Below are 16,978 nucleotides of genomic sequence, written 5' to 3' on the forward strand. Positions count from 1 at the left end.
CTACTGCACAGGATACAGGGTGTGGCTTCCTGTCAGTGCAGAAGTACATCACGCAGGGGGTCTGCAAAGCACCCCCATGCGTTTGCGTTTCGGTTTGCTGGCGAATGTAGACAGTCCACACATCAACAGCGTCCAAACTACTGCATTCCCGGTGTGGACAAACATCGCAGAACAATCAGGTGAAGTCTGACTGAATCTCCTGATTCAAGCGATATCTGTGTCCACAGGGCTGGGATCTTTCCTGAACAGCAACATTAAAATGAATAAACACAGTGCAAGAGGAAGACACTGCAGGTGAAATTACAAATTTAATGATGACAAGAAGAAAAGAAGAAGATGTGAAGTTGTGTGACATAAATTAAATACATTTTGAACAACCACTGAACATTCGTTCAACAATTAATGAATAGTCATCCAATTGTTTTCCAATTCCAGGTTGACGAGGAGCCAGAGTCTATCCCAGCAAGCAACAGGCACAAGGCAGGACAGCAGTCCATCACAGGACACACACACACACTCACACACCCTGGATAGGACAGCAGTCCATCACACACACACACAGTCACACACCCTGGACAGGACAGCAGTCCATCACAGGACACACACACACACCCTGGACAGGACAGCAGTCCATCACAGGACACACACACACTCACACACCCTGGACAGGACAGCAGTCCATCACACATACACACAGTCACACACCCTGGACAGGACAGCAGTCCATCACAGGACACACACACACACCCTGGACAGGACAGCAGTCCATCACAGGACACACACACACTCACACACCCTGGACAGGACAGCAGTCCATCACACATACACACACAGTCACACACCCTGGACAGGACAGCAGTCCATCACAGGACACACACACCCTGGACAGGACAGCAGTCCATCACAGGACACACACACACTCACACACCCTGGACAGGACAGCAGTCCATCACACACACACACACAGTCACACACCCTGGACAGGACAGCAGTCCATCACAGGACACACACACACACCCTGGACAGGACAGCAGTCCATCACAGGACACACACACACTCACACACCCTGGACAGGACAGCAGTCCATCACACACACACACACACACAGTCACACACCCTGGACAGGACAGCAGTCCATCACAGGACACACACACACACCCTGGACAGGACAGCAGTCCATCACAGGACACACACACTCACACACCCTGGACAGGACAGCAGTCCATCAGAGGACACACACACACACACACACACACCCTGGACAGGATAACAGTCCATCACAGGACACACACACACTCACGCACCCTGGACAGGACAGCAGTCCATCACAGGACACACACACACTCACACACACACCCTGGACAGGACACCAGTCCATCACACACACACACACCCTGGACAGGACACCAGTCCATCACAGGGGACACACACACACACACACACACCTGGACAGGTCTCTTCTATTCACATCCCCCGAAGCCCCAGCCTCAGAGAGCTTCCTGTGAAACAGCAGGGCGGTCACGCCGCACATCGTCAGCGCGGGCAGGCAGAGAGGCAGGAGGAGAGGGGGAAGAGAAGCGCCGCTTCACCCCGACAGGTTCTGGGCTCGCGATCGGGGGAGACGATCGCTCTGCGCGCTTCCGGACTCTCGGTCCCCGGCCGGCCTCATGATCTCGTACACGTCCTGCTGCCGTCCCTTCCCCTGGGGACACACAGAGGCTGGGCTCAGGTTACAGCCAGACTGGAGACAAACGAGGAAGACGCGGCGTGTCCCATCTTGTGCCTCTGCAGAACATTAATACTGGGATTCTCATAATCCTCCTGCCGGCGTCCCTGCCGCTGAAAACGGACAGAGGCTTGCGATGTCCGGGTCACAGTATCCCACTGCGAACTGTGAGCTGTAACTGCCGGACAATTCTAGGACCTCCGAGACAGAATGAGCGGAAGCACAAGGACTGATCTAGGAGACACTGTACGAGGATGCGGTTTCTGTGTGCTGCTGACAGCTGTCATCAGTTATTACTGTGAAACAGGCCTCTCTCTGTGCTCACTGTGACACACCTGGGGTCTGAAGAAGGAGCACACTATTTATTCCAGAAGACCAGTACTGCGACATGTGCTTGAACTGCTTTGGTATCACTTAACATCCAAATGCCGAAACAGATGCGCAAGATATTCTAATTTTGCATTCTGCCACTTATGAAGGACAACTCAAAAACAAAATACCTGCACGAGGCCTCTGTCTCCTTTTCTGTCCTGTGGCCGGCCTGGAAATTAAAACAAAACCTCATAAGACTGGACATAATTCCTCCATTCCTCTCTCTGCAACGAACACACAGTTACCTGTCTGTCTCAGCTGTGTGTGAAATACTGCTCCCACTGTCAGTGTTTCACCCCGCTGTCAGATCAGGAGCCCTTGGAGGCTAATAATCAATTAAGCAATAAAATTAATTGCTTTTGCATAACAGGTCTCATGGCAAAGAATCCCAAAGAATTCACCTAGTTTCAATATTACAACTGCAGCAATAGGTTCTAAAATGATTTTATAAACATAATTTCTGCATACCATATCATAAAATTAATTTTTAAAGATTCCAACATATAGGAAGGGATCCACTTGAATCCCTTACAACCCCACCTGGGAGACACACAGTAATCATTCTGCACCAGTAACCCCAACTGGGAGACACACAGTAATCATTCTGCACCAGTAACCCCACCTGGGAGACGCACAGCGATCATTGTGCACCAGTAACCCCACCTGGGAGACACACAGCGGTCGTTCTGCACCAGTAACCCCACCTGGGAGACACACAGCGATCAATCTGCACCAGTAACCCCACCTGGGAGAGCTTGTCTATTAAACTAGTTTGTTTATTAAAAGCAGCAGCGAAAAGGCTACTTTCTTATTTTATTTTTTTATCACTCCAAAGACAAAAAAAGGTGTGTACAAAAGTACTTCTTGAAGGTTTGCAGCCATCAGCATCCAAGCTGCTTCGCAGTCTCAGCTCTCACAGAGCTGTGGTGTGCTTAGAGGTCAAACGTCACACACGTACCGAACAAGAGCACCAACTCATACAGAGAGAACTGCATTCTGGAAATGACCACCAGCTGTGACCTGTCACCGGCCCTGGTCACCTTACTGAAGCACTCAACTGGAAATTCTTGTCAAGAGCGCCACCTACTGGTCGACCAACAGCATATAATTATATTTTTCTGAAATCACTGTTAGCATTGCGCACGGACAGTGTGCAGAGTGAACGCATACCTGGTCTGTAAAAGAGACAGAAGACGAAGCACGATGTCATCAGGGTGGAGAGAGGAGGAGCAACGATCAGGATGATCAGGCATGACCAGCCGATTCCAGAGGGATGTTCGCCATTTTCCTTCGATAATAATTCTAAAAAGAATTTTTGACTGTTTTTCATATTTTTATTTTATAAGCAAATTATTTTCTTAATTTACATATTGTTTTATTTTTTTTTTACATTGATATCAGACTGGTTAGGTCAGTAAGTAGGTTGTTCTCTCCTACACTGATCCTCAGTCTGGTTCTGTTTCCGATGTGAATCTCTCTCTCTGCAGTACAGATCATCCCTCTTCACAAATAAACTGTTCTCACCTTCTCCATGGAGCCTCAGCCTGGTGCCTTTTCCTATCTGTACCTCTCCCCTCTCTCTGGTGGTGCAGTAGTACAGCCCCTGGTCTGTCTCTGTGACCCCCTCAATCCTCAGACTGGAGGAGTTAGTGGAGGAGTTCAGCACCAGGCTGAAGCGAGAGTCCGGTCTTATCACATAGTAAAAAGGCTCAGTCTGCTGCTCCACTTGGTTCTTACTGGCTAAAATCCTCAGAGCCAGGGTCTCGTTACGCTGCAGAAACCAGGTGGTCTCGTGTCGGAGCTCGAGGTCACAGGGCAGGGTGACTGTGTCCCCCAGTCTGACTGCTCCAGAGACCACAGCCCACACAGCAGCGCCTGCAGAGGTTCGAGAAAGGAGAGTATTTGGTTACTCGGCAGAGAAAATGGCGTTGCATGATCCCGAACATTCTTCTAGGGAGGGGAAAGTGGGAAAACTGCTTTCAGCCCAGAATCGGCACAGATTCTGCTGAACTCAACAGGACACCCAGCTGAGTTCATATAATGCCTTGCGAAAGGATTCTGACCCTGGCAAAGATTCCACGCTGTGTTACTTTAAAGTTCGCAGTGATGACACTTCAAAGTAGCAATACAAATTTGTTGCAAAAAATGTCCACCTCCACACGTTCAAAGCAAAACAGAAACAGAGGGAAGTAAGTAGATCATCCATACGAAAGAAGAAATGGAAAAGTCACGACTGCTTAAGTATTCCAAACCTTCGTTTTGCACTGGCCAACCGCAATTAATTCCAGGTGCACAAAACTATTTTAACACGTCGCACAAACAGATGAGTGGCCTCTGTCAGTTTGCGTCAATTGAGTTTCGCACGATTTCTGAATGAACTCACGTTTATTCACACACATGATTCTCTACTTCGAGGACTTAAATGTGAATGCCAGCGAAAAAGCTAAATAAATTGAATACGCTTTGCAGCACAGAGGATTCTCCGATCATTTCGGGAGGCAGCTTAAAGTTGGCTACAGTTGTTCTTCCTGCAGGAACTGTGAACAGTACATCTTTATTTTTAAAGTATTAACCTGCACAGAGAAATTAAGAGCCCATATTGCACTTTAATGTCTCTGCGCATTTTCTCTCCCTTGAGGGAAATCTTGAAATCCCACTATCTTGCAGAACGGCCTGGTTACAACGTCGCCAGACACCACACTATTCACACAAAATGAAAAGCGCAAGAACTTCTCTCCCCCTGCCCAAGCCTGGAGATTTCCAAAGTCATGTTTTAAGTGTTTGAGTCTCCCTCATCATATAAGCCCTTGTCGTTGATACAGACGCTACTGAAATATATGTCATGACAGGACACCTTTGATGATTTAAGGTGTCGTCCACCCACAGCGCAGACCCGAATGTGGTCGAGACGCTGCGACTGAAAGGCAAAAATCACCTTTCAGACAGAAACACCTCGAGCACGACCGAACACCAGCTCCCCGGCCCACCCACTTCTCGAAATCTTTCAGTTCCGACCTGCTGCGCCGCGGGCTCCCGGGCGATCCCAGACACGGACGTGCAAACGAGAGCCGCATGATCACCCTGAGCAGAGGGCCGGGATTGTACAAGCGCGCGGAGTACTCACTGGCGGAGAGGAACAGAGCAGCGGGGCTGCACGGCGCCGACATCGAGCCCCGCCGTCTCGCTGGTGTGAGAGTGAAATAGAGAAGAGGCGTCGCTGCTCGGGGGGTCAGAATGAACTTGAACTTGGTCAGGAGTCACAGCTGCGTGGGTACAGAGGACTGACCAATAGAGAGCAGCTCCTTCAGACCTGTCCCCTCAGTGAGCCGCTCCTGACATCTCGCAGAAGACACCAGGAGGAGGGAGAACCTCCAGAACCAGGAGACCCCTGGACTAACTAGACAATGTCTCTCCAGAACCAGGGTCACAGACCCCCTGGACTAACTGGACTGCACCTCTCCAGAACCAGGAGACCCCTGGACTAACTGGACAATGTCTCTCCAGAACCAGGGTCACAGACCCCCTGGACTAACTGGACTGCACCTCTCCAGAACCAGGAGACCCCTGGACTAACTGGACAATGTCTCTCCAGAACCAGGGTCACAGACCCCCTGGACTAACTGGACTGGACCTCTCCAGAACCAGGAGACCCCTGGACTAACTGGACAATGTCTCTCCAGAACCAGGGTCACAGACCCCCTGGACTAACTGGACTGGACCTCTCCAGAACCAGGAGACCCCTGGACTAACTGGACAATGTCTCTCCAGAACCAGGGTCACAGACCCCCTGGACTAACTGGACTGGACCTCTCCAGAACCAGGAGACCCCTGGACTAACTGGACAATGTCTCTCCAGAACCAGGGTCACAGACCCCCTGGACTAACTGGACTGGACCTCTCCAGAACCAGCAGACGCCTGTACTAACTGGACTGGGGCTCTCCAGAACCAGGAGACCCCTTGAGTAACTGGACCGGACCTTTACTAACTGGGCTGGATCTCAACAGAACCAGGAGACCCCCTGAGTAACTGGACCAGACCTCTCCAGAACCAGAGTCATAGACCCCTGGACTAACTGGACCGGGACTCTCCAAAAACCGAGACCCCCTGAGTAACTGGAGCGGACCTGTTCTAACTGGACCGGACCTCTCCAGAACCAGAGTCATAGACCCCTGGACTAACTGGACAGGGGCTCTCCTGTCCTGCAACAGACAGCCGCTCACTCAGGGCAAGTTGTATCGGACGCAGAAGTTCACATACCGCTTTAAAACACGAAAAAAAGGCCAGGAGTCCCATCCTGGGAGACGAATGTCCTGCCACTGAAAGCGCAGTGGCAAGTGCACACAAGCAGTAGGCGTTTCCTGGCCACAACAGACCGAGTTTCAAATGAAAACTATTTTTAAAGGCCGACTTCCGCTCATGAGAGGAAGAGGAAACCCCAACCGAAGACGAAGGCCGTTCGCGTTTGGCAAATGCGCCGTTCACTTCCTTTCGAATAAGCCCATTAGAAATGCATTTATTAAACTTATCGAAGCCTGAAGGCACGTTACCGTTAAAAACGCTAATTCGCATTGAATTTTGAATGTTTCCCACTTCTGCAATTGTAAAGAAAGAGAATATGAAACTTAATATTTCATATTCCTCACTTTAGCGAAGCAGCTGAACGCTTGGTAACCGTGGGAACCGACTCTGGGAAGAGTCCTGCGTTTGAACAGTGCGAAGTAGATGTAAAGGCGTGTTTACAGACGAGCCCAGGTCTCTTCTATTCATATCCCCCCGAACCCCCAGCCTCAGAGGGCTTCCTGTGAACCATGACCAGCCGATTCCAGAGGGATGTTCGCCATTTTCCTTCGATGATAATTCTAAAAAGACTTCTTGTCTGTTTTTCATATTTTTATTTTATAAGCAAATTATTTTCTTAATTTACATATTGTTTTATTTTTTTTTTACATTGATATCAGACTGGTTAGGTCAGTAAGTAGGTTGTTCTCTCCTACACTGATCCTCAGTCTGGTTCTGTTTCCGATGTGAATCTCTCTCTCTGCAGTACAGATCATCCCTCTTCACAAATAAACTGTTCTCACCTTCTCCATGGAGCCTCAGCCTGGTGCCTTTTCCTATCTGTACATCTCCCCTCTCTCTGGTGGTGCAGTAGTACAGCCCCTGGTCTGTCACTGTGACCCCCTCAATCCTCAGACTGGAGGAGTTAGTGGAGGGGTTCAGCACCAGGCTGAAGCGAGAGTCAGGTCTCTTCTTGTAGTCAAAAGGCTCAGTCTGCTGCTCCACTTGGTTCTTACTGGCTAAAATCCTCAGAGCCAGGGTCTCGTTACGCTGCAGAAACCAGGTGGTCTCTTGTCGGAGCTCGAGGTCACAGGGCAGGGTGACTGTGTCCCCCAGTCTGACTGCTCCAGAGACCACAGCCCACACAGCAGCGCCTGCAGAGGTTCGAGAAAGGAGAGTATTTGGTTACTCGGCAGAGAAAATGGCGTTGCATGATCCCGAACATTCTTCTAGGGAGGGGAAAGTGGGAAAACTGCTTTCAGCCCAGAATCGGCACGGATTCTGCTGAACTCAACAGGACACCCAGCTGAGTTCATATAATGCCTTGCGAAAGGATTCTGACCCTGGCAAAGATTCCACGCTGTGTTACTTTAAAGTTCGCAGTGATGACACTTCAAAGTAGCAATACAAATTTGTTGCAAAAAACGTCCACCTCCACACAATCAAAGCAAAACAGAAACAGAGGGAAGTAAGTAGATCATCCATAGGAAAGAAGAAATGGAAAAGTCACGACTGCTTAAGTATTCCAAACCTTCGTTTTGCACTGGCCAACCGCAATTAATTCCAGGTGCACAAAACTATTTTAACACGTCGCACAAACGGTTGAGTGGCCTCTGTCACTTTGCATCAATTGAGTTTCGCACGATTTCTGAATGAACTCACGTTTATTCACACACATGATTCTCTACTTCGAGGACTTAAATGTGAAAGCCAGCGAAAAAGCTAAATAAATTGAATACGCTTTGCAGCACAGAGGATTCTCCGATCATTTCGGGAGGCAGCTTAAAGTTGGCTACAGTTGTTCTTCCTGCAGGAACTGTGAACAGTACATCTTTATTTTTAAAGTATTAAGCTGCACAGAGAAATTAAGAGCCCATATTGCACTTTAATGTCTCTGTGCATTTTCTCTCCCTTTAGGGAAATCTTGAAATCCCACTATCTTGCAGAACGGCCTGGTTACAACGTCGCCAGACACCACACTATTCACTCAAAATGAAAAGCGCAAGAACTTCTCTCCCCCTGCCCAAGCCTGGAGATTTCCAAAGTCATGTTTTAAGTGTTCGAGTCTCCCTCATCATATAAGCCCTTGTCGTTGATACAGACGCTACTGAAATATATGTCATGACAGGACACCTTTGATGATTTAAGGTGTCGTCCACCCACAGCGCAGACCCGAATGTGGTCGAGACGCTGCGACTGAAAGGCAAAAATCACTTTTCAGACAGAAACACCTCGAGCACGACCGAACACCAGCTCCCCGGCCCACCCACTTCTCGAAATCTTTCAGTTCCGACCTGCTGCGCCGCGGGCTCCCGGGCGATCCCAGACACGGACGTGCAAACGAGAGCCGCATGATCACCCTGAGCAGAGGGCCGGGATTGTACAAGCGCGCGGAGTACTCACTGGCGGAGAGGAACAGAGCAAGGGGGCTGCACGGCGCCGACATCGAGCCCCGCCGTCTCGCTGGTGTGAGAGTGAAATAGAGAAGAGGCGTCGCTGCTCGGGGGGGCAGAATGAACTTGAACTTGGTCAGGAGTCACAGCTGCGTGGGTACAGAGGACTGACCAATAGAGAGCAGCTCCTTCAGACCTGTCCTCTCAGTGAGCCGCTCCTGACATCTCGCAGAAGACACCAGGAGGAGGGAGAACCTCCAGAACCAGGAGACCCCCGGACTAACTGGACAAGGTCTCTCCAGAACCAGGGTCACAGACCCCCTGGACTAACTGGACTGGACCTCTCCAGAACCAGGAGACCCCTGGACTAACTGGACAATGTCTCTCCAGAACCAGGGACACAGACCCCCTGGACCAACTGGACTGGACCTCTCCAGAACCAGGAGACCCCTGGACTAACTGGACAATGTCTCTCCAGAACCAGGGTCACAGACCCCCTGGACTAACTGGACTGCACCTCTCCAGAACCAGGAGACCCCTGGACTAACTGGACAATGTCTCTCCAGAACCAGGGTCACAGACCCCCTGGACTAACTGGACTGGACCTCTCCAGAACCAGGAGACCCCTGGACTAACTGGACAATGTCTCTCCAGAACCAGGGTCACAGACCCCCTGGACTAACTGGACAGGGGCTCTCCTGTCCTGCAACAGACAGCCGCTCACTCAGGGCAAGTTGTATCGGACGCAGAAGTTCACATACCGCTTTAAAACACGAAAAAAAGGCCAGGAGTCCCATCCTGGGAGACGAATGTCCTGCCACTGAAAGCGCAGTGGCAAGTGCACACAAGCAGTAGGCGTTTCCTGGCCACAACAGACCAGACCGAGTTTCAAATGAAAACTATTTTTAAAGGCCGACTTCCGCTCATGAGAGGAAGAGGAAACCCCAACCGAAGACGAAGGCCGTTCGCTTTTGGCAAATGCGCCGTTCACTTCCTTTCGAATAAGCCTATTAGAAATGCATTTATTAAACTTATCGAAGCCTGAAGGCACGTTACCGTTAAAAACGCTAATTCGTATGGAATTTTGAATGTTTCCCACTTCTGCAATTGTAAAGAAAGAGAATATGAAACTTAATATTTCATATTCCTCACTTTGAACGCTTGGTAACCTTGGTAACCGCTTTTTTCCCTTTTATTTGTTTTCTGTGCGGTGGCGGCTCTGGCCACACCAGACCGGAAACGGAAGTAACTGGCCCACCGGGCTCGCCTGTTGCTAGGGGCAACAGTTGCTCAGGTTGACCTTCAGGTCTGTTGAAGGCCCTTGGTTGTGGAGCGATTTAAAATCAATACAGATGATAACTGTGCCTTTTGTTAAAGTAGCCCCGAAACCACACGGCATTCATTTTGATTACGTCCTGTTGTAAAAACCTTCTGGCCTGATTTGCAAACTTATATTTAAAAAGAGGCTAATACTGATATTGTTTTTAAAGGAATAGACGTTATGTTAAGTTTTGATCTAGTTAAAAACAATCTGAAAATATTATTTTTCATATAATAATATTATTATTTTTTAAAAATATATTTTGTAGTTGACTTATTATACTGGCACGTTATTATGTACGTAAAGTGAAACGGTCTGGGAAGAGTCCTGTGTTTGAACAGTGCGAAGTAGATGTAAAGGCGTGTTTACAGACGATTTCGAAATGTAAAAACGTGAACGCTGTGCGGACCTCGTTTTTATTTACTCCGTTTAAACTTTTGTCATGGCGTGTGTATCCCTGCCGATGTTATTGGTATGTTACATGTTACTCCTGTCTGTGTTATATCTTTTTCTGTTGTTAAAATAAATAAAACAAAACAAGAATCCTAGCACGAATCAAACACGATAGATACAATAACCAGATTAGGTCCTCGACGGTCTGCACTATAAAACAGAGAATTCCTCGGGCGATAGAGCTGGTTTATAAATTCAGGCCAGTCTGTTCTTGGCTATTTAAGCATATATGCCCCCTAGTGACCAAACTGAGCTACTGCAGCGTGGGTTTCTTCTCCGCTGGATGACAATAGTAACTCCTCACACTTTTCTGGACTCTCCACTCAGAGGTCTTCCCAGGTCATGGGGATCCCCTCCACTACCCCCAGTGTGCAGCCCCTCCTGGGTGATGCGCCAGTCCGCTCCCCACACACCAGCTCTCAGTGGGGAGGGGAGCAGAGCGATGAGGCCAGTTCAGAGAGGGGGGTGATTAAGAGGGCATGATGGGTAAAGACCAGGGGGTGTATTTGACCAGGACACTGGGGTAACACCCCTACTCTTCTCCAGAGACACCCCCGGATTGTTAATGAGCACAGAGAGTCAGGACCTTGGTTTTACGTCTCATCTGAAGGACGGTGCCTGTTTACAGTCCAGTGTCCCCGTCACTATACTGGGGCATCAGGACCCACACAGACTGCAGGGTGAGAGCGCCCCCTGCTGGCCCCACTCACACCTCCTTAATAAGCTTCAATCTCAAGTGTCATTTTTGCAGTGGTGAGACAGAAGCCAAGATGGACGGACGCAAGGTGGGCGCTACTCTTTTCGTCACCTGTGAGTACTTATCCAGATCAGCATTTTACACCAAAAAGCCGCCTCAAAAGTCTTCCTTGACGCGCTGCGCGTTTTCTGGGCGCGCCGATCTAGAAACGACACTTCACAATCTTTCCCGTCTTCAAATGAAGGCTCAAGCGTCAGTATGAGTAACTAAAAACACCTTTTCACCTTCTGTTTGTTTGTGCAGTTGTTTGAGAGCTTAGTTCTAGCCTTATTAGTACAGTAAACCTTTACTGAACAGAACTGACACTTGTCACATGTGGTTTCAATTAGTCACTGAAACAAGCACTTTCAAGTAACAAGCAACACACTTGGGAAACAAGCACAGAGAAAGACTTTATAGGTCAAAATTAAATGCAACAGAAAATGTAGGAATAATATCCCGTAGTAAGAGTGTGGCATGAAATGGAAGTTTTCAAATACGCCGGTTTACTACATTAGATGTTTTTAAAATGGTGTTGGAATTTCCCTACTGCTGCTGCAGCTGCATATCTGCCTACAGACGTGCCAGATTCGAACACAGACAAAGCAACAATGAGCTATTCCTCGAGAAGCAGACAACTGTAATTTTTTTATTTTACATCTATAATGTGCAACAAAACCTAGTTCCACGGTTGGTTCTAGGGTGAAGAGAAACTGCCTATTTCTCAGATTAGGGGGTTAAAAGAACATTTTTCAGGAAAATCTCTGATGGAAATATACAGCCATCTCAAACAACCCAAGACCATCTTACACTCCCACATCTAAGATGCCTGTGCTCACTTGTGATTCTCTCAAATCAGATGCGAGAGTCATCAAGACATTCTCAGGACCGACGAGCAACACTTGTCATGCAACGCCATTTTCTCTGCTAAGTAACCAAATGCTCTCCTTTCTCGAAACCTCTGCAGGCGCTGCTGTGTGGGCTGTGGTCTCTGGAGCAGTCAGTCTGGGGGACACAGTCACCCTGCCCTGTGACCTCGAGCTCCGACACGAGACCACCTGGTTTCTGCAGCGTAACGAGACCCTGGCTCTGAGGATTTTAGCCAGTAAGAACCAAGTGGAGCAGCAGACTGAGCCTTTTTACTATGTGATAAGACCGGACTCTCGCTTCAGCCTGGTGCTGAACCCCTCCACTGCCTCTCCTGATCTGAGGATTGAGGGGGTCACAGAGACAGACCAGGGGCTGTACTACTGCGCCACCAGAGAGAAGGGGGAGATTCACATTGGACAACGGAGAAGACTTCAAATTGGTGAGAATAAAGCTATCTTCCCCCCCTAGGCATGTAGGTAGGTACTGGAACAGTTCAATGACCCAGAGTGAGGAGTGCACACTTTTTATACAGTAGGAATAACTGGTAACAGGACAGTAACGAAACCATTTATCCATCTCTGATTTAGAAAACACGTTTCACGTAGTTTCACGTAGTTTCCCCATGAACCACCACAGTGCATCAGCAATAACCACTAACAGCTGAAGGACGCCTTGTTTTTGAGGAGGGTGTATTCTGTGTGGAAAAGAACAGAGTCCTGTTTCGGGTCACGCTACCGGTTCTGAGCTGACAGGGAGGACCACCAGCGATCGGGCACGGACTCGGCTATCTCGACAGCACCTGGGCCTTGGTGCTTCATCTGTCTCACCACCGCGCGACTCCTGGCTTGAAATTCAACGCCAAACCGAGCTAAATCGCAGAGACAGATGGGTTTGCTCTGCAGCAACGTCACTTGGATTCCAGAGATCACGGCATCAGTTTCGTGACCTACTTCCACAGCGTGCTTTCTCAAGCGAGAATGTTGTGTGCGCTGACCTACGTGCCCCTGTGCTCATTCAAATGTCAAACCAGCACCAACTTCACCATCCTCCTTCTTTCCCTCTCTGCACCGAGATCTGGCAGGGCGCCAAACCCACTGACGATTTAAGTGGTGACGAAGAAGAAAATCACTATTTCCGATCAAAAAGAAAAAGAACGTGATCGAGATCAGATCGCGTGATCGTTATGCCTATCGTCGCTAGAGACGACTAGTGAAGGAATCTGTGGACCGACTGATACACAATCGCACACACCTAACACTGCCTCACAGCTGTGCACACACACGGACACACAATCGCACACACCTGACACTGCCACACAGCTGTGCACACACACGGACACACAATCGCACACACCTGACACTGCCACACAGCTGTGCACACACACGGACACACAATCGCACACACCTGACACTGCCACACAGCTGTGCACCAACTGATACACAATCGCACACACCTGACACTGCCACACAGCTGTGCACCGACTGATACACAATCGCACACACCTGACACTGCCACACAGCTGTGCACCGACTGATACACAATCGCACACACCTGACACTGCCACACAGCGGTGCACACACACGGATACACAATCACACACACCTGACACTGCCTCACGGCTGTGCACACGCACGGATACACAATCACACACACCTGACACTGCCTCACAGCTGTGCACACGCACGGATACACAATCGCACACACTTGACACTGCCACACAGCTGTGCACACGCACGGATACACAATCGCACACACCTGACACTGCCTCACAGCTGTGCACACGCACGGATACACAATCGCACACACCTGACACTGCCACACAGCTGTGCACACACACGGATACACAACTTTACCCATCATGGCCTCCTAATCACCCCCTCTCTGAACTGGCCCCATCCCTCTGCTCTCCTCCCCACTGATGGATGGTGTGTGGGGAGCGTTCTGGAGCATCATTCGCTGACTGGCACACTTTGCCTGCCGTCGCGTCACATTGGTGGCGGTAGTGGGATCCTGTGTGAACTGTAAACAGCTTCAGAAGAGGAATAATAAGGGGATTCTTATGTTTAACTGACTAGAGCAGGAAAGGGAGGCCTCCAGCCCTCCCCAGCACCCCGGAATCGGACTGCCCTGCCTGATCGTGCTGCTGTCGGCCGTCCCCTTGTCCGCCCTGGCCTCGTCCTGCTGCGTCCTCTTCATCCTCCTCCGCGGGAGAGGTAGGGCCGCCCTCTTCCTCTCTCCGCTGCGCGACAGCTGCTCACGAAACCGACCCCTGAGAATCAGCGCCACACCGATTTCCCGTCCTCTCAGCTCGGCCTCAATCTTTTCATAACAGGCAAAGGACAACGTGGCGCTCGGCACCGGAGCCCAAGACGGGACGCGGCACAGGTACGGTCCGTTCAGCCATTTCCAATGAATTCGGCAGCGTCGGGATATCTGACAGTCGCGCCTGGCAGAGTTGGGATTGTCCAAACCTGCGACAGAGCCTGCGTTCTCCATCCTTTCCAACGGCTGGTTTCGAGAACTACTGAGATCACCTGATACAAGCCCCAAGCATTCCAGTTCAGAGCCTCTTGATACTGTGGCTGAGCACCAGGTAAGCGACACCTCGGGGTGCTCTCCTGCAGCTGCGGGGCCGTGCTCGCCAAGCCTGCGGGAAGAGACCGAGCCGAGGGGAGAGATCTGAAGCAGAGAGCAGGATTCAAGAACAGGGGCTGGAGCGGCAGAAACAAGTCTTGAAGCCGCAGTTGTCAGCGGTTGAGTTAAAATCTGTGTCACCAGGTCAGGCCACAGTCCCGCAGATTCCCCCCAAAAAAGGAACGTACGTCTTTCTCCACGCTGCTCGTGCGCGACTGAACTCTTGTGTTGCTTTCAGGGGGAGAACGGAAGTGCACCGTACGAGAACTTGCACCCCGCCTCTGAGCCCCGACGACCCAGGGACAGGGATTTCTGAAGCCGTTCTCGGCCTCGCGAGACGCAGCTCAAAGCCTCGAGGTTAAAAGCGTACCCCACCTGAAGTTTCTCTGCTCTTGTTTCCTGCCTGGCTGTAGTCTGAGAAGCACCGCTCCAACGACAGACCACACTGCAGCTTACAGCTGTGTCAGGCTTCAGCTTTGAGGAAGTGAGATTCGCTTAAAAACACAGGCGCTCAGGCCTCTGCAACCCATCTGTTCCAATCCACTTTGCCGCAGTGCGACCGGTAGTTTAACCGTTATTCTGATCCTTATATCCATCACTGGAAGATTCCCAAGTGCCTCCAGGCGAGCTGCGGGACTTGGGGCAAGATTTGAGGTCAATATCCAGTGTGACTGGGACTCCCCAGGCAGCGCGCCACTGGATTGGCTGTGCTCACAGAGGCACCTGCCGTTGCCGGGACGCCGTCCGTGAGGGACAGGTCTCTTCTCCAATGGGCGCTGCGCTTTTTTACCTGTGAAAAGGAGGGGTGGGCATATCAGAACCTGCCGGCACTTCCTCATTCTCCCCTGTGTGGAGTCAAGGGAAGGGTAACTCAACTACCACACACAAACAGGTATTCACTTGAATAGATGCTGTATCATACAGAGCTTATTAAACTACAGAAGCAAATAAACAGTAGAAATCTGACTCTGGCCTGGAAACAATACTCCTTGAGCTGAGGGTTTCGCAGGATCTCTACAGACGAGCAGGCTTGCGGTCAGAGCTATGTGCTCTATGCCTCGGCTCTCTGTACCCTTTCACGGAACAGCAGCGCAAAACCCCAAACGACAACCGTAAGAAAAAAAAGGTCACAGGAAGACAAGCACAGCAGATCTAGACTCCGCAAGACGGGGTGCGATTTAATTCAGAATCCTCACTGGTGGCATCTGAAGGAGCACACTTGAAAGGCAGCCAGTGTCAAAAGACTTGATGCAGTAAACTATACCCCTGCAATGAGTACAACGGTGCTGATTAAAAGACTTTCGCACAAAATCGAGAAGACCAAACTTCCACTGCAAGTCTTTAAAAGAGGCAGCGGGGGTGCTCCGTTCTTTTTAAAGCAGATAAAACAACAGGACGAAACGCGCGCTTCACCGCAGCACCTCTTCAGAGGAATTCACAAATGTAAAAACTAAAAATGATACTTTTGACATATTTCCACTGTGTCTCTCGCTATTTGATTCTTCGCATTTTAATGGAATTTAAATTAAAAAAAGTAATTCTACTTTAAAAGCAAGAATAGAGGGAGCAGTATGAGACCATTTACTTTGGTGGCTGAAGTATTTAGCCAAAATAACTAACAGATGAATAATAAAAACATGTCCTTTATCCAACTCAGATCTAACAAAATATAACATAGTATCAAAATCTTTCCATTTAACATTTACCTTTGAATGTTGAACAATAACATTTTGCAGATCCATTCAAAACAGTTTTGTATATATGCAGTTAACAGACAAATGTCACAAAGATTATTATTATCACCCGTCTCCACGCTCGAAAGGTCGCCCGTCAGGCCCTCTTCAACGTCATTTTCCGTCGACACGGGAACCTTCAACCCGTTTCCTATTCACATCTGCTTTTGCGAATCAGATATTGAAACAGCGGAACACATTTTCTTCTCTTGGCATTATTCAACAGCCTTCTGGCACTTGGTATGTTCTTGCCTAAATGATAGTTATATTCCTGTACATCACACATTCAAGGACCGTTCCGAATCCAGACGGAGAAGTTCGTGAAATGGTAAATGTCATTCTAATGTTAGCAAAATTGTACATACATACATGGGTGTAGCGTTAAAAAAAACTACCTGGCGCTTAAAATAATTATCTGACTCACTTACGCTATACTCAGACTCACTAACAATATTAAAAAA

At 49.3% G+C, this 16,978-nt stretch overlaps 1 protein-coding gene across 4 annotated transcripts; it reads right to left on the reverse strand.

Annotated features, from left to right (window-relative positions):
* Positions 1–289: 289 nt before the first annotated feature.
* On the reverse strand, positions 290–16,732 carry LOC148813530 (junctional adhesion molecule-like). 4 transcript variants are annotated; one of them, XR_016086210.1, is made up of 7 exons: positions 14,223–15,551; positions 7,181–7,531; positions 3,623–3,973; positions 3,269–3,400; positions 2,227–2,267; positions 1,446–1,702; positions 290–1,394 (listed from the first exon to the last, which is right to left on the reverse strand). XR_016086210.1 is itself a non-coding variant. In XM_088908113.1 (7 exons), the coding sequence occupies exons 2-7, from the start codon at positions 14,644–14,646 to the stop codon at positions 1,586–1,588; spliced, it is 1,416 nt and encodes a 471-aa protein (XP_088764239.1). In that variant the 5' UTR covers positions 14,647–15,574; positions 16,491–16,732; the 3' UTR covers positions 290–1,585. The 4 variants fall into 4 exon arrangements, 3 of the variants coding, with proteins under 3 accessions (XP_088764239.1, XP_088764241.1, XP_088764240.1); XM_088908113.1 differs by adding an exon at positions 16,491–16,732 and having other exon boundaries at positions 290–1,702; positions 14,223–15,574; XM_088908115.1 differs by lacking the exon at positions 14,223–15,551 and adding an exon at positions 8,781–13,267 and having other exon boundaries at positions 290–1,702.
* Positions 16,733–16,978: the final 246 nt, after the last annotated feature.

This window comes from Atractosteus spatula (assembly GCF_055471065.1).
Source record: "Atractosteus spatula isolate fAtrSpa1 chromosome 10 unlocalized genomic scaffold, fAtrSpa1.hap1 SUPER_10_unloc_1, whole genome shotgun sequence".
NCBI lineage: Eukaryota > Metazoa > Chordata > Actinopteri > Semionotiformes > Lepisosteidae > Atractosteus > Atractosteus spatula.